Source organism: Ammospiza nelsoni, chromosome 2, assembly GCF_027579445.1.
Source record: "Ammospiza nelsoni isolate bAmmNel1 chromosome 2, bAmmNel1.pri, whole genome shotgun sequence".
In the NCBI taxonomy this organism is placed as follows: domain Eukaryota; kingdom Metazoa; phylum Chordata; class Aves; order Passeriformes; family Passerellidae; genus Ammospiza; species Ammospiza nelsoni.
Window position 1 is genome coordinate 15,706,740 of NC_080634.1, and position 20,823 is coordinate 15,727,562.

At 41.5% G+C, this 20,823-nt stretch overlaps 1 protein-coding gene and 1 long non-coding RNA gene across 4 annotated transcripts; one reads left to right on the forward strand and one right to left on the reverse strand.

Moving 5' to 3' along the window:
* Positions 1 to 674: 674 nt before the first annotated feature.
* THAP12 (THAP domain containing 12) lies at positions 675 to 15,957 on the reverse strand. 3 transcript variants are annotated; one of them, XM_059466155.1, is made up of 5 exons: positions 15,692 to 15,957; positions 6,708 to 6,828; positions 5,096 to 5,203; positions 4,114 to 4,150; positions 675 to 3,830 (listed from the first exon to the last, which is right to left on the reverse strand). In XM_059466155.1, exons 1-5 carry the CDS (start codon positions 15,778 to 15,780, stop codon positions 1,885 to 1,887), a joined length of 2,301 nt encoding a protein of 766 aa, XP_059322138.1. In that variant the 5' UTR covers positions 15,781 to 15,957; the 3' UTR covers positions 675 to 1,884. The 3 variants fall into 3 exon arrangements, with proteins under 3 accessions (XP_059322138.1, XP_059322139.1, XP_059322141.1); XM_059466156.1 differs by lacking the exon at positions 15,692 to 15,957 and adding an exon at positions 15,027 to 15,249; XM_059466158.1 differs by lacking the exon at positions 15,692 to 15,957 and adding an exon at positions 14,602 to 15,245.
* Positions 15,419 to 19,704, forward strand: LOC132069738 (uncharacterized). The gene is made up of 2 exons (XR_009417813.1): positions 15,419 to 15,519; positions 17,705 to 19,704. It is a non-coding gene; the product is annotated as an uncharacterized LOC132069738 (long non-coding RNA).
* Positions 19,705 to 20,823: the final 1,119 nt, after the last annotated feature.

The window sequence follows — 20,823 nt, forward strand, 5'->3', positions numbered from 1 at the left end:
CTGCTGGAAAGAAAATGTTTAGAAAAGGTGGGGTTTTTTCCAAATTTGATCTTATTATTTTGGCTACATTAGAGCACTACAAACTCATATTCTTTAGAATCATTCAATTTGCTGTTTGCTGGGGGCCTTTTTCACTGCAGCTGCAAAGTACATAAAAGTACTGCAATTTCCCACCTACCCCCAACATAAGGACATGAACTTGGTAATGGGACTGGAGCCCCTCCCATATGGAGACAGGACAAGAAAGTCAGGGCTGTTCAGCCTGGAGAATTCAGCCTGGAGAAGAGAAAGATGTCTGGAGACCTCACAGGGCCTTCCAGTATTTGAAGGGGCTACAGGGAAGCTGTAGAGGGACTCTGCATCAGGAACTGTAGTGACAGGACAAGGGAGAATGGCTTTTAGCCAAAAGAGGGAAATTTTCCATTAGATAGCAGAGGAAATCCTTGGCTTTGAGAGCAGTGAGGCCCTGGCACAGGGTGCTCAGAGAAGCTGTGGATACCTCATTCCTGGAAGCATTCAAGGCCAGGTTGGATGGGGCTTGGAGCAGCCAGCTCTAGTGGAAGGTGTCCCTGCCCATGGCAGGGGGTTGGAAATGGATGTGCTTTAAGGTTCTTTTCAACCCAAGCCATTTGATTTTTGATGTTTGATTCAATAAATAAATTATAAACCCATCATTTATCAGATACTGCAAAACTTTACTTTTGAACCATTTCAAATTTAATCTCTTTATGCCTGATTGTCAGATCTTCTATCAGTACAAGCACTGTAGTTGGTGCTATCTCAAAATACTTTAAAAAACCTTGCAGAACATGCAGATCAGTGGTACTATCACACAGTTTCCTCCGTCTTCAGAAAATGCTGCTCACTAGAATTGCAAAAATAATGAAGAAAAAATTGCTAAAATAAAAAGGCACCTTTACAGAACACATTTCCAGAGGCGCAGCTTTACTAGGAAATCCAATGCTACGTAAAAAGCAATTCACATTTTATTTTAAATTTCCATAAACTGTACAAAAAGGTTTCATTCTCACCAAAAATAACAGCAATATTTCCAATCTTACTTCTAGACAAACAACAAACTCTTATTTTCATCTTTCCAGAGTGAGTTTACAAATAAACATACCATAATATGGATGGCATTTGCATCAGAGTTGGGGCAGAGCAAACAGATTTAAACATTTGTGGAATAAATGTTAAGTTTTTAGTGTCTTTTAAAAACTTAAATACTCCTGCCATGCCTATTAAGCCTAAAGAAAAAAAGTTTTGTGTCTGACACAAAGGAATGTAAACAGTCATCAAGAGATTAAAGAGGTTGACTCTTCCAACAAAACCGTAAACGTACCCCTATATCACTGACATTCACTTTACACCGAGACCTGTCCACAGCATGGGCATCGTGCAATAGTTGAATCCATTCTCCAAAATGCCACTTAAATATACATCAAAGACTTCCTTAAAAGTTTGGGTTTTTTAAAAAAATCCTAAGTAACAGAACTGAAATAGATTATATTCTTTTTAATAGTTTGAATTTCTTTCTTATCCTAATTAATCGGTGAATATGTAACAGCCCCATCAGATCTACAATCATAATGTACTTTTTCCACGATGCAATAAAGTAAAAGAGCCCCTAGTTAAGCCAATCAGATGTAAAAAGCACCTCTGCCAAGAGCATGGGCTTGTGTCAGGCTTGATTTTGTTTGCCAAACACATTTAGTATGGACTAACACCACATAATTTAGGTCTTTGACCACAGCTTGCTCAGCCCAAGGCCTAAAATGGAAACACAATTGCAGTGATTTTTTAAGATTTCACCGGTTTTTCTCCCCAGCTTTGAAACTTAATTAAGAAGAAGCTGTTTCTATAGATTGGTTAGAGCTTAAAAAGTTAGGCATTATCTGTTACTTCAGAATTGTTCGAAGGAATACAGTCTTGAAATTCCACTTTATCTGGATAGAGTTTAATGTAAGTGTCCACCATCAAATCTAAGTCATGTTTTATGTCAATGTTTATGTTGAGCAAAGCAAGGTTGCTTGACCTTTGCCCTGTCAAGGTGTTTTTCAGGTATGCCTTTAAGCGCTTTCGTCCTAGTCCGTATTTCTCATTCTCCACCTTCATCACTGGAAGTAAGCACAAGACTTTAAGCAATGCATAAACATTAGGGAAAAACTTTATGTCAGGCAAGTGAAGTGCTTCATAAATAGTAGCTGGAAGTTCAATATCTTTTCCTCTGTGCTTCCACTTGATTCTCCAACAGTGAAGCTCAGCAGAAAGTGTGTCTGGATTGGGCAAGTCATTTTTGAACATGTCAGCGTGATGCTCCTCAGACGTGTTGAATTTGAGCTGTCCCATGACAGAGGGCACTAATGATAAACATTTCAGAGCTTTTAAATGTTGTTCTGAGAAAATATCTTTTAGTTCTTGAATAATATGCTCTACTGTTGGGACACTTAGGATTTCTTTGTAGTAATTTTCTGATGTCATATCAGGGTCAAAGTTCCCCTGTTGTGCCCTGAGAAATTTTCCTGGGAGTTTAATTTGTACATCCAGTTTTGTAGCCAAGTTTGTGGCTTCCTCAAACCAAAATTCATGGTAAACTTCAATATTCTCCATCACTTCATTCAGAGAGTGCAATACTGCTGTTAAGCTGCCAGCTGCAAAGAATACATCTGATGTTTGTCCCTGGAGATTTTTTCCAAATGCTCTTGTAAAAGACAGAACATTTTTCATAATTACAATAGTGACAATGAAATCAAAATCTGTTAGTGCACTTGAAAGTACAAAAGCTCGACCGACAATGAAGTTGTTCCACCTGACAGAAAAGTCACTGCTCACTGCATCCAAGCACAGCACCAGTGCTTGCAGGAGGTCCACTAATACCTCAAAAGTATCATGCCTGCCTGTCCACTGAGAACGACAGATCTTCTTCAACTCATTACCTTTTTCATTATTGTCCTGAAAAAGAGCAGAAATTGTGTTGTCCAGTTCTACTAGTAATTGTGGAGACTGATTAAAAAGACAGCAAACTTCTTCAATTGTTCCTAATGCAATGGAAACGCCAACAACAGGAACAGATTTTGCCAGCCAAACATTTAAGGCACATGAGGAACACAGCGTATACACAGCTTGCGGATACTTTTCCAAGAGTCTTGTAGCCACAACTTTCATTTTAGAAGCAAATCCACTGGAGACAATGTAGGCTTGACCCCGACAGTACTCCATGTTTAGACCCCACTTTTCAGTAATAGTTGCATGGAACTTAACAGCTAAAATTTCAGGATCAGCTTCATATGGTAAAAACCCTACAAATTCTTCTCTGAGATTGTGAGACTCATCAACGAACCTCACCAGCACCGGCAGATGTTCCTCTCCTGCTATGTCCACGACTTCATCGGTGACAATAGAAAAGAAGTGTGAGTCTCTTACTTCCCTCAGTGTCTCCTCTCTAATACAGTTTTCACAGATCTCAAGCATTTGTTTCTGCTGAGTTTTTGAACAATACTCGAGGTTGACTGCAGTCATCTCAAATCGTTTCCTCAGAACTTCATCACCACCATTTATTCTGTATTCCAGTAGAGCCTGAAAGTTATCTGAAGTAAAAATGCCTTCTGGAAGTTCATCAGCATTATGGCCATCCAATGGAATATTTTGTTTACCCATTAAGATCAAAATTTCAAATAATGATTTAAGGTAATCTTTGTTTTCTCTTTCTTCCAGTGTTAAGGGGACAGTTTTTTCCTCTTGTTCTTCCCCTCCTTCCTCTGAGACAGTGTTTTGCTCATTGTTTTCATTTGACTCTTGAGTTGCCTGCTTCCGTTCAAAAGCATCGTCAACTACAAAATGAAAATACTGTAAGTGTCAAAAATAAAATATAACATTTACTTGCCCAGTACCTTTCAGTTACCAAACTCCAGAGAAGAATGTTTCCAGTTTAAAAGTGAATGAGTATTTTGGAAACAATTTAGACTGGCTGGCTGAATCAAGAAGGAAGTCAATTATCCTCCTGCTAAACTAATATAAACTAATAGTTATATATAAACTAATAGTTATGAGTCCTGCATTACCTCATCAGCCTTAGGAAATAAAGTTATTACCTCAATTATTTTGATTACTTACTCTTTTGTTGCTTCAATGTTCTTATTTCATCTTCACTCTTAAAAAAACAAAAAGAACTCATATTGATGACAATGTTTAACATGTGACCTTAAAATATTAACATATCAAGATGAGATACAAATACTGTAGATGAGACCAGTTAACATTTGCCAAAAAGTGCTAGAAATTTTAACACCAGGAGGTTTCTTGAGGTAGTTTATTACAGCCATGACATGTATCTACCAACTACATGACAACAGTTGTATTAGGAGGTTCTTCAATATGTATAATCATTAGTAAATAGATTCCATTAAATAGTTTCTATTGCAATTTGGTAATGTGCTGCCAGTAGACAGAACCATCTTTAACTCCATTAACAGTCAACAGATGCAACCAAACTCACAAAGAAGTATTTAGAAATTGTCTGCAATTTTTCAAGTATAAAAAGAGATTATGAGTGGAATTCCTGTTAATTGTCAGTATACTTCTAACCATGGAGACGCTGTCTCCCCCAAATGACACAAAAGACACAATCCCACAAAAAACTTCTCAATCTTGATTTTATCCATGCATCCTTTTTTCACAACAATAAGCTAAAACAAGCATGTCTGAATTGATTCAGATTTCAGAAGTTAAATGGGTGAACCAAAGATCACGATCAATATGCAGCGAGAATTTTGGGATATCAAGCTTCAGTTGTGGTCAGTTGGCATTGCAGTAACAAGGAAAAGAAAACTATACATTTGATGTGGATGAAAGAATCAATTCTGGACCAGCACATTTAATTTTCCAGATTATTTCTTCAAGACTTCTTTAGATAAAATTTTTATCATGCTTTTAACTTATAATCAACAAAAACAATACAGGAATAGGCAGCATAGAAAATACAAACACTCAAGTGACTAAATATTTTTATTTCACATTTTGTGTAAAAGTTTCACATTAACTTACTCGTCGTCTTTTCTTTTAATAATAAACCAATAATTTTACATAAAAAACTTACCAGCTCTTTTATCCTTTTCCTATGTCTGCTGTGAGGATTGTTCAGGTGACTTGTAAGATCAAATATAGTTGGCACAGCGTTATCCCGTAAAACCGTTCTGTATGGGCTCTGTAAGAAAACAGACATCTCCATTAGGGAATTCTTTGAGAAATTCCACACATTGTGCCCTTTTTTTCCTCTCCTTCTTTTCTTGTTTATGTTATTATTCTAAAGTACTTTGACTTTTTGATGTTACCAAAGAGAAAGCTAAGCTATGCAATTTACATTTCAGGGATATCAAGAGAACACTGAAAATAGGAAGACAGATACTACAGAAAACTCCAATCCAAACTACAAACCCTTTTTTTTGTCCCCATTATCTCTGTATCAAAGATCCTGTGTGCAATAATTTTAATATTTAATATTAATTTATTTTTAAAAAAATAAACATTCTGGATAAAAACACATTTATGCATCAGAAAGGAAACATTTTGTTACTACTGTGTTTTAGGTTTAATCACTTATTTCACAATTCTGGAAACACTTAGTTGTGAAAATGTTCAATTGCTTCTTTTTGTAGAACTATGAAGTCCACCAAGCACTACTGTGAAAGATCATATTGAGGGAAAATTTATCTGTGAATAAAAAAAAGAAGAAAAGACTTCTAGATGACCATGTAAGTGCTCCCAGTTAAAAAAAACATTTAAAGTAAAATGTTATATTTGGATACACTGTAAACCTGTGTTGCCTACCCTGGCTAATTTCTACCAAGTACAAAATTGTAACTGATGTCATCTTGTCATTAGATTGAAATACATTTCAAACAAACCCATCTTCATAGTGTTTCCTTTCAGAGTCATAATTACTTCCAATTTTCATCTGTTTTCAGGGATGCTGGCTAATTAGAGACCTCATCACGTGTAATATCACTAGGACTTCAGAGCTTGACCTGCATATTTTAATTATCCTTCATAACTAAAATATCTGTTTTGCTTATGTACCAGAGTGAAATTCAGCCTAGAAATGAAAACTTGATACAAAATCTCACCTTTTCCTACTCTTATGCAAGCTGTTAAAATCATATTGTTGACAAAAAGAACTGAAAGCTGTTACTTCATTAATAAAAAACAGTGCCTTGACCTTAGCTGGATGAAAATGTAACAGGAAATTATAGCTTGACAGATGTAAAGAGTATTTAAATCTTATGGCCACAACAGAGTGTAATTTAACCAAATCACACCATGTACACTCTTCAGGAACAGGACATTAATAAGTTTAAATAATTAGAGAAATGCAAAATTACACCCAATAAATTTATATAATCTTGTAATCTCTAGTGAAACAAGTGAAACAAGGAAAGCACTGCAGTGGGGACAGTATTCAACTAACACATTAAACTGCCAGGAACACCATTTTTTCTCTCTCCTCTGACTATTCATCTTTATTATCATTCTCAATGGCTGAGAGCCTGTGTGGAACCCCAGACAATGGCAGTGATCCCAATTAAGACTAAGAAATTAATTTTCCTAGGGACGAATTACCCAGGAGCTCAAAGATTAAAAGGCAGCATTCTGGTGAAAAATGTCAATCACATTTTGCAAGATGCAGTAAACAAATGCTTGTTTTTACTTACACTTCTGCATATCATAGAAGTCTCAAAATGTTTAGCACACAATCTGTAATGCTTGTTGAGTTGATCTGGAGTTTTATCTTCTAAATCTGCCCTTCGACAGTTCTCTACCCATCTCTGACATCTGCATGTAAGGAGAAGAAATAGGTAATAGGATAAAACAAAATCCCTTACAAATTCAAACCATACTCAAAATGGAGCACAGGTGAGTGCAAGTGACCTTGATACAAGACTTGGGAAAGTTCTTTACAACTTCCTTTGGAACATCCCATCAAATTTTTGTAAAAACTACTTTTTCTACTTTTGCTCACCACTCAACATTACCTCATCAAATTCAGGAGTCTTTTCCCTTGATTAATATATTCTTGCCTTTGTCACACACACACACAGAGCAGATTGTAGCACAGGTGCTCATGAAACTTAACAATTTAATTCTAAAGAATTTGCTCTTAAAAGGAAAAATTAAAAACCAAAGAGTTGTGCTTGTAGTCTAAAGTCATAACGTTTTCTAGGCAGTTTTTAAGATAGCTGTCTTTTCCACCTCCCTTCAAAATATAGTATTCTTCTTATTTATTGTGGTCACTGGGGGAGTTTAGAGTAAATTTATGAAAGTGAAATAATAACAATAGAAAAGCAACCATTCCACAGACAGTGCTTCCACTCCAGAAGTTCTCCTTAGATATGTTTTTTTACATGTATTTACTTTTGCTTTGGACTAGTTCTCCAAGAGATACCACAAGGATAAAGAAATATTTCCTTTACTGACAGGACTCCACTTAGGTATGCAAGAGACTGCCTCTTCTGGTGAGTAAACCACTTGCAGTAATTGATGCAAATACAGTAGTGAGCTTCAGCTTCCCCTAATGGGGTACATGCCACCACTCTCTGAGCAACAAAGTTACTTGTTCTGTTGCTAGAAGTTAGAAGAAAGCAATTTTACTATTTCTTTTGATTGCAAACATGAAATTATGGTTTATAGCAGTAAGGAGGGAGAAAAACAACTATAAGAACAAAAGCCGTCTTGTCAGATGTTTAGGTGGGCAGCCCAGATGAGAAAATCACAGGTCTGAGTGGATTCACCTCTACTTTAGCTCAGTAAAGGGCAATTGTGCAGATGAAAGAGAAGAATCTGATTCTGATCTCTGCTGGCTGAACCATTTGCAAAGCTCAATTTCTTGCTCATGCAAAATATTAAAATAACAGTGATAGCAAATGCCATAAATCAAAATAATTTCTAATATTGCTCTTGGAGATCCATACACAGTATGCTTAGTAATGACTTAAAATAAGGAAAGAAAACAATGTTTAAAAATATCTGATTTTTTGGCACAACAGTGCAATCTTGGCAGTGCAATCACCCCAAAAAGAGAACAGGGGAGCTTTCTTCACTTAATCAAATTATATAAACAATCTCTTAAACTGGGAGACCTGTAGCATGTAAATTACATTGCCTCTGGCTCTCAGACTTTCTCAGTGGGTGTTGACTACTAAACAACTCATTAAATGTGACCACAGAGGCTGATCAGCCTCCTCTATAGTTAGTGGGGAAGGTTTCAGTGCAGAGAAAGAGCCTGACCCCATGGTCTTACCTGCTTCTCTCAGTGATTCAGGGATGCTGACAAACACTGAGGGAGAGCAGAGCCAGAGCTCCTTACATCATGTTAATTCCCCTGAATCACCATCTGGCAATCACAGGAACACAAACTGGTGGCAGGAATGGTGCATTCAGAACTGGCACACAGTTGTCAAGGGCAGGCAAACATCAACCTGAATTCTTTGGCCAACCAAAGAACCTCAGTAGGTACTCAGTAAGTACTACCTAGTACTTAGTAATAGTCAAGGATCAGATCAATGAGTGACAACAAGAGATACCACCAGCTCTTCAGAGGGGGCTTACTCAAAAATGATTTTACAGATTTCATTAACCACCCAATAGTCCTCTCCTGATGCCTTAAACTTTAGCTTTCATATTATCCAGATTTTGTACTGCATTAGTATATAACTGAACTTCATATAAAGTGTTAGCAAGTCCTCCTCACAGTTTAGTTAGACAAAACAAGCTTTTCCAGCCTGAGAACCAAGGACACCATTGCAGCTTCAGGCCCAAAAAGTACAAACAACAGCAAATTGAGGAGAGCAATCTGGGAGGATGGGACTTCATCACCTGAAGCTGTAATTGGACAAGTAAACCTAATATGGAAATGGACCAAAACTTACAAAAGTGTGAAAATGTGTGACCTCTTGTCCAACATGGGTGTAGCCTCAGCCAGGCTCTTGTACTGCCCAAGGTGTATCCTTTGAAGGCCTTTTTAATAAATACTTACTTTATTCCTTTAACACAGTCTAGCCTCTGTTCTAGGTGGCCTCTCAAGGCATCATTTCCTTACAAAGTTCTTCAACAGTTGCACAAAAACTGGCTGTGGCTGCTGCGTTTTGTGCTGAAGTAAACACTGCCTGTGATACCAAATTATTTTGCCTGTTTTCTTTTATATATTCTCTGTATTCTTACACATATATTTGTAACTTTGTAGCCTATTGTTCTATTTGTGGTTAGTTTTCCCCAGTACTTTACCCTACCTTTTTCCAAGCAGAAAAAAACCCACATTCCAAGGCCCCCTAGTCTACTCCAAGCCTATCTTGGCTCTCTCTGGGAACCAAGGCCAAAAACCAGCTCTTCAAGACACATTTTCACAAACATTTAGTTCCTATCAAAGGAGAAAGGCGGGGAGAGCACAGGCAGGATTCAGAGAAGGTTGGACCAAGGGAAATGGCATCACCTCTTATGTCTCTAATTGGTGATTTTTTTCAATTATGCTGATTTGCTAAACTTTTAAAACTGTATTCACCCCATGGAGGGTGGGCATTTTGTGGACATTTTTCCATATCTGCCCCTGGAGGCCTCCAATGAAGACCAGCCTCTGTGTTACCTCCTATACTAATATTATCTCAGGAGTATGTTGTTTTATTTCTAGGTCCTTTAAGGCATCACCTGAGCACATGAGCCCTTGGTGTTCAGAGCCCCATTTGAGGATCCGAAGTACACAATCCTAGAGCAGTTTGGGTTGGAAAGGACCTTACAGCCCATCTTGTTCCAGGCCCTGCCATAGGCAGGGACACCTTCCACTAGACCAGGCTGCTCCAAGCCCCATCCAGCCTGGCCTTGAGCACTCCCAGGGATGGGGCAGCCACAGCTTCTCCGGGCAACCTGTGCCAGGGCCTCACCAACCTCACAGGGAGGAATTTCTTCCCAATACCTGATCTAAATTTCCCCTATTTCCCCTATATCATGGATCAGACATGGGCACCAAGCTTCTCAACCCACTGGAGCAGCATATCAGCAACCAGAGTTCTAGATATTTAGGAAGCTCTAATGGCAAAGGCTGAAATGTTGACATTCTCTCAGGGAGCTACAGGACTAAAAGGAGATGACAGTTTATATGACTGAACTCAAACCTAAAAACTCCATCTGAGTCTGAATTCAGCCCTTCAGCCTCACTGTGAGTTTGGTTCCAAACAGAACACTCTCTGAGGAATGGAATAACAAAGAAAAACAAAGTCAGACCCCTGAGATCACCCACTATAGCTCTGCATGGTATTATCCAAGAAGCAACTAGAAAGATCTCTGAATAAAATTATGTATTAACTTTTATCAAATCTTTCAGTATTCAACTATTTCTGCATGAGAAGACAGGCTTATGGAGCTTGTGAAGTCCTTATGCAAAACCTACATCCACAACACTGCCCTGAGTCTTCCTACTCAACTCAACTGGGTGCTGTAGCAGCAGGGAATAATCCCTATGTTAAAAGCAATAGCAGAAACAGCAATTACCATGAAAAGGAGCAAACTTAAGTCCAAGTAACCCAACAAGCACATATACATGAAATGGACATGATTCTTAAACATGCTTCACAAGTATCATCCCCACGGAGAGCATATCGTTGTGAATAAATTATTTTAAATACACAGATTAGTTTGAGATTTTTTTTTAATCCAGAACTTTATTTCCCATTCCCTTCCCAGTGAGCTGCACCATGATGTGCTCAGGTAGCGTTTCACTTCAGCCACCTACAGGGAGAGATATGCATGATCAGTCTCTAGAGAACTTGGATCTAATCCCATTCTCCAATGGATCCTCATACACGAATGGCAAATGACACACAGGCTACACAGGAATGAGAAACTTGGAGTGCATAAAGCAGAACCTCTACAACCCTTGGTGAATGCCCAAGAGGCTGAATTACCTTGCATTAGGAAGAGATATGTAATTGGTGGAGATGTAATTAATGAGTGAACTATCCTAATTCTAAATTAGCTTTTGGAGAGCATCATACCTCTACACTACTGAAGGAACCACAGTTCTTTACTTCAGCAGAAAAGAATGCATCTACTGGAACTGAAACACAAGTGCTGCTGGAAGCTACCAAGTTTACAAGAGAAATCACTTTAGTACACTGTCCAGCTCACACCAAAGGCTCCTGTGAAACAAAGAAACAATAAAACTGCTTAAACTTTTAGACAGGTAGATTTTAAAAGTCCTGGAGTTTAGGAGCAGTACTATGGGATAGCAAGATATTGGAAATAACTCTCACCAGCCTCTACAGTGGTCATCAACAGGAACAGTGTTTGGCAGAGAATTATATCCAGGACCAGCCTCTTAGAAAATAAATGGTTGGAGACAACGTCACACAAAATAATAAATAAAACAAAATACAGCTACATGACATACATTAACTAAGGTATTTTCAGTAAAATCCAAATTGGAAGTTAAATAGGAAGGACCATATACTGCCATATACTATTTGCTGTAAATTTTAGGTAAGGAAACTGGATACACCATTCCCACATCAAACGAGTAGTGGATGACCAACCAGTTGATTGTGATTTTTTATTGGTAATAATTAAAGTATTTGTGCTCTGGAATCTATAATGTTGCACTCTATTCTATGGTATGTTGCACTCTACCCTATGGTAATGCTGTTGGCTTTGTTATATTTGTACTTGGAATAATGCTGTACATAAGGGCAGCACTCACAGAATGGGTGCAGAGACTGTAGGGATATAAAAGCCCAGGGATTTCTTGGTTCAGGGACAATCCCCACAGGCATCAGCTCAAGCTGTTACCACATTATGATTGAAGTGCTGAAAGGAACCAGACATCTGAGACTGCTAGAGAAAACCCAGAACCCAGGGTTGAGGCTGGAGCCCCCTGGCCTGAATGGGGGCTTTGCTCATGGCAAGTAAAGTCTAGGGCTGTGCAAAGGGACTCCCAGGGTGGCTCCTGAATGGTCAGGCAGGAAAGTTTCCTGCATACCTCTTAGGCATTGCTCATTTGCTTTTCAGAAGGTTTTCTTCAGTCACAAACTTTACATTTTCAGAGATCTGCTGACATCTCATGGAAGCTGAAATGGCATTTTACTGAGTTGCAGCTAGAGTATCTATTACCTAACTACTGGTGAACTGCAGCAGAACAGCATCTCTTTGTTTAAGAAGTATTTTGTTCTAAACAAACACTCATAGCTCAGCTCACTCATAGCTGTAACTTGAGCCACCATGATGAACAGAGTCACAATCACAGACGAGAGTTAAACAAACATACCTTACTGTGAGCATCACTGCCTAGACTGCATAAAACTGTAAACCTTATGGAGGTAGCTGAGGCTGCTTACACTAGTTTGATATGAAAAGACAATATGCCACCCATCAAATACTGGTGGCTCTTCTCCAAAGGCTGATCTCTGAACCCTTTATCTTCTCAAGAAGCCAAAATGAAAGCAGGTAGTCTTAACAGGTTAGCTCTCACTGACTTCCTAACACCTGAAAGATCAGACTTGGAATGTCTAACTGGAACTGCTTAGCACTCAACTGGGAAAACATTAAAGGCAATTAACCAGCTATTATGGAAACACTGAAAACAGTAAGGGAGTAGAAACAATTTACCCAGACTATGCATTTACCATCAATGATTTTTTTAAATTAAAATTTATTTTAAGATGTATTACAACAACTTTACTTTTAGCTTTCCCTTTGCAACCTGCCAAGTGCAAATAACATTTTGGGACAATGCACTTTGCTCACCATCCCAGTCTGACCTACAAAAGTGGGAGCAAGCACTACAAGGAACATATTTTCATTTCCATCTGCAGACTGCTGTAGACCAGCCCACAGAATAAAACACCCTCAAGTCCGTAAACCAAAAGGATGCACAGATTTATCAGTCTCTAAATGCTCTTGGTAAAATAGAATATATAATCAACTTTGGACAGAAAGTTGCAAAATATTAAGGGGGGAACTTCTAGAGAACCTAGAACATCATCTTTGGCACTGACTGTTTTTAAGAGTACAAAGATGCTATAAACAGTTTATTGTTGGAGAATTTTGCTCAGACATGGCTTGAAGGAAAAAAGGCCATGAAAATATACAGCTGATGGAAAAGTAAAAGGCAGCTGTAACCAGCTAATTCTCAAGCCTGTTTCCCAGGCACGTTTCTGTAAACAGCAAGAGTTCTCAAGCCTGTCTTCAATAACAAGTAAATATCTTGTCCTTGGATAAGGTATGGGAAAGCAAAAGTGACAAACATGGAGGCCTTGAGAACCATTCATATCAGGGTGAGAAAACAAATCTTGGTTTCAATAACAAACCACAGGTATTGAAAACAAAAGGAGGGGTTAATGTGTAATCTGTGGCCAATGATGAGCTCGGGTTTTGTAATATGTATAAGCTTAATTAACACCACTATAAAAGTGTGTAAGTGGGATCAATAAATCGGAGTTCGATGCTGATCAAAGGATGGGTCGTCTCCCTTCGCTTTCCACAGTTTATGTAGAGTTTCTCCTTCCTGCTGCCCATCTTGTGAGACCCCATCTGAAACACTGTGTACAGTATGCCCCAATATAAAGACAGACATGGAAATGTTGGACCAAGTCCACAAAGCTGGCAAGAGGACTGGAGCATCTCCCATATGGAGACAGGATGAGGAAGTCAGGGCCGTTCAGCCTGGTTGTGTGGAGACCTCAGAGCATCTTCCAGTGTCTGAAGGGGCCTTACAGAGAAGGAGGAGAGGAGCTCTGCATCAGGAACTGTAGTGACAGGACATGGAGAAATGCCTTCAAACTATAACAGGGGAAATTTAGGTTAGATACATGAATGAAATTTTTTACAGGAAGGGTTTGGAGGCCCTGGCATAGGTTGCCAAGAGAAGCTGAGGCTGTCCCATTCCTGGAAGTGTTCCAAGGGTTGGCTGGGAGAAAGGTGGTCTAATGGAAGGTGGACCTGCCCATGGCCTGGAATGACATGAGCTTTAAGGTTCCTTCCAACCCAAACTATCCTAGAGTTTATAAAATAGAGTTTTAAAAAAAGTAATCTTTAAAATGTAATCATTTGGTAGCACACCTTTAACTACCTCTCCACATTGCCACCATGGGAAACACTCATTCAAAATGTCCTTCCATTAAAAAAAATTATAAACTGCAGAGGGTATTTTCTTCATACAGCAAACTGTCATCTACTGAGGAGTTCTGTACAGCCTGATGTGACTCACATTTTACAGCATGGACCTCTTACAAATTAAGACTGAAGCTGAGACATTGCCAATTTTCCTAAATTCCAAACAAACTGCAGACATTCCTTTGTGTGAGATCCTAAGGGTCTCACAGGACGGATGGTAGAAAGAGACAACAGTAAGAGCAAATAATGAAAATGAAAGAATAAGAGTACATAAGCAAGCAATTTTATTTCAGTTCTTATTAAAGCAAAATCATATAGAATATGGATTGTATTACATATCTTGCATGTACTAGACATCAAGAGGTCTGGGCAACCTTTACAGCAAGGCCTTGCATTCACCCAAGAGAATTTCATAACATATCCAAAATCACAACTTTAGAGAGCAGCTACTACCTATATAAGCTTTTTGTATCTTCATTTGAAATTGCTTGGAGGGTCTGTTTCCTTAGGAAATACTACATACGCATAATTCCCACGGGGTTTCGATTTTTCCAAAAATCAGGTCAAGCATCTTCAAAGAAGGAAGTAAATATCATGTATAAATAATGAAAAGGCCAGCTTTAACTACTGACTGTTCAAAAAGAGGTAACTGGTATTGCTCTGTGCCTATGTCCCCTTCAGTATTGTGAGCATCATGTTAAATCAAGTGATTTGAAGAGGGTCATCTCGATTTAAGGGTGAAGCTTTACATGGGGGTTTCTATGTCTGAGTACATTATTTATTTTTCATGGCATTTTCCAGTGTCTCCCACTCACACACTTTTTGCTCTACCAATACACCACCCCTGCTTTTCCCCCACTGGGAATTTCTGCCATCACCTCTGCTGTCGGTCATGACGCTTTGCCACCACGCCAGCAATCCTGTGACAGTTCCTCCCGTCGCAGGAGTGTCCCATTTGCCACGCACACACCTCATCGCCAAACACACCGAGCAGGACTGATGGACCTTTCACTGCTTGAGCCAGCGCTGAGGCTGCGCGGGGAGGGCTCCCCTACCTGAGCCCATGGCTCCGGCACCCCTCAGGCTGCCCCACATGTCTCAGCCGTACACCCCATTGCACCACCCCACACACAGCCCCACCCCGGTCCGGGACAGGTGCCCTCCTCCCTCCGCTTCCCGGAGCGGCGCCGCTACCGTGCCCGGCACTCCCCCGAGGGGCGGCAGCCTCAGCCGCCGCGGCCCCGGCGCAGGCGCAGCCGCCCGCCCGCCTCCCGCCGCCACCGCCCGGAGGGTCCCCCGGCCCCGCCCCGCCGCAGCGAGCGCGGCCTCCGCAGGCACCATCGGCGGTCCGGGCGCCCGCCGGCCCCGCGGGTAAGGAGGCAGGCGCGGTCAGGGAGGCGCAGGAGAGGCAGAGCGGGCAGGGGGAAGGCAGCCGGCTCTCCGCACGGTGTCTCCTCAGACTGGCAGCGCTGTGCGCCGGCGGGGCCTGAGGGGGAGAGCCGGGCGCGCCTCCCCCAGCCCGCCCCTCCCGCGGTGGTCTCACCTGGCCGGATCGCGGGGGAAGCGGAAGAAGGCCAGGTCGGACTGGGTGCTCTTGCGGGTGCAGTTGGGCGCCGCGCAGAAGTTCGGCATGGTTCCCCCGGCCGGCGCCGCTGCCCCTTTAAATCGGCGGGCCGGCGGGAGGGGGGCGGGGGGGGGAGGGTGCGTGTGTGGGGTGGAGGAGGAGGAGGTGGCGGCGGCCGGAGGGGAGGCAGGGCGGGAAGCGGCTCCACAGTGCTGTGAGCGGCCGGGAGGATTCAGCGCCGCGCTCCGCCGGGCCGGGGCCACCTCCTTCCCACACTGCACCGCGCGCGCGCCCGCGGCGGGCACGGCCCTGCGCGTGCGCGCGAGGAGCGGGCACGGCGGGGGCGCGCATGCGCCGGGTGTCGGGCTCTGTGTGTGAATTGCGCCGTGCGTTAGCGGCTTGTGTGTGTCCGTCACACCGTGCTGGTGTTAAACCAAGTGTGTTACCGGCGCGTGTCCGTCATACACCGTGCGTGTGTTGACGGCGTGTGTGTCTTTCACACACCGTGCGTATGTTAAGGGCGCGTGTGCCCGTCACACCGTGCGCGTGTTAATGGCGTGTGTCCATCACACACACTGTGCGGGTGTCCGTCACACCGTGCGTGTGTTAACGGCACGTGTCCATCACACAGCGTGCATGTTAACCTCATGTGTCTCTTACACCCTGCGTGTGTTAACCGTGCGTGTGTCCATCACGCCAGGCGTGTGTTAACCGCGTGTCCATCACACTGTGCATGTGTCCGTCACACACCATGCGTATGTTAACGATGTGTGTCCGTCATGCTGTGCGTGTGTTAACCGCGTGTCCATCACACTGTGCATGTGTCCGTCATGCTGTGTGTGTGTTAAACCAAGCGTGTCCGTCACACCGTGTGTGTTAACCACGTGTGTCCCTTACACCGTGCATGTGTTAACGGCATGTGTCCGTCACGCACCATGCGTGTGTTAACGGCGTGCGTCCGTCACACACCGTGCATGTGTCCATCCCACCATGCATGTGTTAACAGCGTGTGTCCCTTACACCATGCATGTGTTAACCACGTGTGTCTGTCACGCACCATGCATGTTCCCTTACACCGTGCATGTGTCCATCCCACCGTGTGTGGGTCCATCATGCTATGCATGTGTCCATCTCACTGTGTGTGTGTATTACAGTGTGTGCATATTTGTCATACCATGTGTGTGTGTGTGTGTGTTACAGCGTGTGCATATTTGTTACACCATGTGTGCCACCCCGTAGGTGTGGCTGTGTGGCACTGTGTAGGCATTATGCTATGGGTGTGTTTCACCGCATGTGTTACACTCTGTGTGTGTGTGTGTGTGTGTGTTACACCATGTGCATACTTGTTACACCATGTGTGTAACGCCACATGTGTGTTGCAGCATGTGTGTGTGTTGCACTATACGTGTGATGCCGTGTGCTCATGTGTGACACCAAGTGTGCCTGCACATGTCACAGCATGCGTGTGTTACACCGTGGCCACTCCGAACCCAGTGTAGGAGGGGGATCATAACATTTTTTGTACAGACAAGCTCTTTTCTCTCCTCCACAGCTCTTTCTTCTCCAGTCCAGCTTATTCATGTCAGCCTGGTCTCCCTGCTCTCTCCTGCCACATCATCTCTTTTTCTTCATTCATGTATTTGCAGCCTACATAGTTCTCTCGTCTAACCCCCACTCTCCAAGCGCAGTACCTCCCATTCCCCCATTAACTCCACGACTGGTTTCTCCCCTCTCTTTGCTCACAGCTCCTGGTCACCAGCCACAGGTCTCCAGCCAGCCAGCCAACCTCATTGTTACAGTTCTGATCATTTGGGGCTAAGTTTTCCTTAGTTTCCCTCCCTGAGGAAACTCACAGAGGGGTGAATGGAGCAGGGCAGGGCTGCTTCCCATCTGTATATGTGCTACACTGTGTCTGCTTTAAAGCCAGGCATAGGGTGGACATCGAGGTGGTAATGATGTTCTCTTGTCTTATTTTCTTCTGTTTGGTTCTAGGAGGATGTTGTTACTCTGCAGCCTGATGGATGGTGCCACACAGAATCACTGAATCAATTAGGTTGGAAAAGACTTCTGCAATCCCTGAGTCCAGCCTGTGATGGATCAGAACCTTGTCAACTGGACCAGAGCACATCCAGGCTTTCCTTCAGCATCTCCAGGGATGGTGACTCTGCCACCTCCCTTGGCAGACCCTTCCAATATCTAATCACCCTTTCCGTGAAAAAAAATTCCTCCTGATGTACAACCTAAACCTTCCCTGGCACAGCTTAAGGCCCTGTCTTCTCATCCTGTCGCTGGTTGCCTGGAAGAAGAGGCTAAAACTCCTTTCAGGTAGTTAAAGAAGTAATGGTAAAAGCCACAAGCTTTTCAGGTAATGAAATAATTATATAGAGGTTGTACTGTTCAGAAGACATTATTAGGTAAAAAAATAAATAAAGCTTAGAAAAAAAAAACAGGATACAGAAAACTGGATGGTAGGAAGTGGGTAAGGGCTCCCTCACCAAATATGTCCTGTTTAAAAGTAGGTAGAGCACCTGTGAAATTACAAATCCTGATGGCAAGTGATGATTGTTTCAGGTGTAATACTGCTGTTGTTTTAAGAATTCAGCTGTGATACATCCTTTATGTATCTTCACATTAAAAGTCCTACTGTCCTGGAGGTGTGCTGGGCTCTGGGAACCGCAATCCGAAGACATAAAATGGTCAAAAGTAAAAGTTTTCCAAGGAAAAATAACAAAAAAACCCTCCTTATTTGATTCCTTTTGAGCTTCAAATATTTTAAGCTTCCTTTGTTTACTATGAGCAGGATTAAAGGTGTCTTTTACATGAGGAAGTCTTGTCATCAAGTGCTCCTGACCAATCATAATAACATCTGTTTACTTGGCATTAATTGTTTGCCTGAATTCTACCTTGGGTATGTAGCTGAAGTAGTTTTGAGTGGTCATTTAAGTTAATGCTAAAGATAACTGCTGCACCCCATTGGTTTGACTTTACTTGGCAGCCACCAACATTCATGGACAGTGAACTGTATAAATGAGTTAATCAGATAAGTAAACTTTTTTAAAATAAACTCAGGTTAGATTTAGTCCAGATAGCTGCCATTTGATGTGTTGTGCAGGTTGCATAAATGTTCATGCTGATACAAGGAAATTAAAAAAAAAAAAGAGAGCAGGATCATTTTCAATTGTAGCAATAGTATAGGAGCACAATTACATAATGTTAGCGTGAATTTTAAAACACTGAAAATCTGTTTCAGTAGGAAAAAAATTACTTCTTCTCATATAACTAATAAGAAAATTTTATGTTCTGCCCAATATTGAAAGACCTTTTCTCCTCCAAATTGCTTCACAAAACAGAAGTACTGGCATGCTAAACTCCTTTCTGGGGCTCTGAGCAAGTCAGATCAGAATGGCAGTATTAAAATTAAATTAGCCATATTTCTGAGCTGCCACTTCTGACCAAAGTCTCCATGATATTGGTTGTATCATTTGAAGCACTATAAAAGTGTGGTATGGCTGTTACCTTCTAGATATGTGTATATTTGCATAGGAACTATCCTAATGAAATTTAATGAACACAAGGACTTGTTTATAAAGTGGACTTACTGAGGTTTGCTGGATAGTGGTTTTTATGTGGAGACTTATTCTTAAGTGCCTTCTACATAATGGAAAGAAAATAGACTTAATAGACTTTATAGTTTTCAAAACCCAGTAGTAATACTAGAAGCACTTTCTTTAAAAATAAAAATTAGTTTACATTACTACTTACTTAGAAATTTCAAAAATTATCTTCTGTTTAGAGTGCAGAAATCCCTGAAGCAGTTCTTCCTGTACAGTAGCCTCTGAAGTGCACATATATATTTTAAATAATCCTCTTGATTATTCAAGTCTTATTCACAGTGTGTTTCCAAGTGTGCCTAAGGAACATTTAACAGGGATTATATACTGTATTAGTGTTGAACATATAAGCTGTATTCTAATAAACTATTCTTAAAGGAATTTTGTGTGTTAGTGTTGCTTTTCTCTGTGTTTTCAAAGGTTAGTTGTATCTTAAATACAGGATTTCCTTTCACATAATAGCGGGTATAAAACAACTTTTTCTGTTTGCTTCTGGAAGTGGACTGTATGTCTCTTTCCCAAGGTAAAAGTTGATATCCCTTAATTTTCTGAGAGTACTGTTAGTGTGACAGTGTACTCTTGCAGGTTTCCTGCTATGAAAAATTTATTTGCAAGAGAATATTTAAATGCTGAAATGCTTCCATGATTCTTTTTACTGCTACATTTCTTTTCCAAGCCTTATAGCCCTGTTGTTGGGATAACCCGAGTATAAGACCTAAATGGACATCAGGTTAATCCCGCAGAGCTAGTTTTGTAGATTTGTATCCAGAAGTATCTATTTACAATAACTCTGTGAACCCCAAGATACTTCTGTCCACAGGGTTCACAGAATCACGGAATCACGAGGTTGGAAGAGACCTTCAAGATCATGGAGTCCAACCCAGCCCTAGCACCTCAACTAAACCACGGCACTGAGTGCCACATCCAGTCGTTTTTAAACACATCCAGGGATGGTGACTCCACCACCTCCCCAGGTAGGCCATTCCAGTACTTTATCACTCTTTCTGTTAAACACTTTTTCCTCATATCTAATCTATATTTCCCTTGGTACAGCTTGAGACCGTGTCCTCTCATTCTGTCAGTTGCTGCCTGGAGAGAGAAACCAGCCCCACCTGGCTGCAGCCTCCTTTCAGGGAGTTGTAGAGAGCGATAAGGTCACCCCTGAGTCTCCTTTTCTCCAGGCTGAACACCCCCAGCTCCCTCAGTGGTTCCTCACAGGGTTTGTGTTCCAAGCCCCTCACCAGCAAGTAATTAATTTGTTGGTGAGTTGATTTGAACTTTAAAGCAATAGACGCTCTGTGGATGGGTTAAAAGTGCAGCTTGAAAGAGAAAGTGCAAGCTTCCCTAAAATACAGTGCAAATTGGCTCCCAGTGTGACTGAATTCTGCTAATTGCTGATCTGGGATAGATGTTCTTTGAGTGGCATAGGCTTGTTAGAGATACCCAGCGTTTGTATAACACCTATGTGGCCATAGATAAGGACTCAAGTGGCTCAGTGGA

What these genes read in the sequence shown, in the direction of transcription:
- THAP12 (XM_059466155.1), bottom strand. Translation starts at nt 15,780, where the DNA reads ATGCCGAACTTCTGCGCGGCGCCCAACTGCACCCGCAAGAGCACCCAG. An exon ending in TTCCCCCGCGATCCGGCCAG is followed by an intron (nt 6,829 to 15,691) that starts GTGAGACCACCG and finishes CCTTACATGCAG; the next exon opens with ATGTCAGAGATGGGTAGAGA. An exon ending in CTTCTATGATATGCAGAAGT is followed by an intron (nt 5,204 to 6,707) that starts GTAAGTAAAAAC and finishes GTTTTCTTACAG; the next exon opens with AGCCCATACAGAACGGTTTT.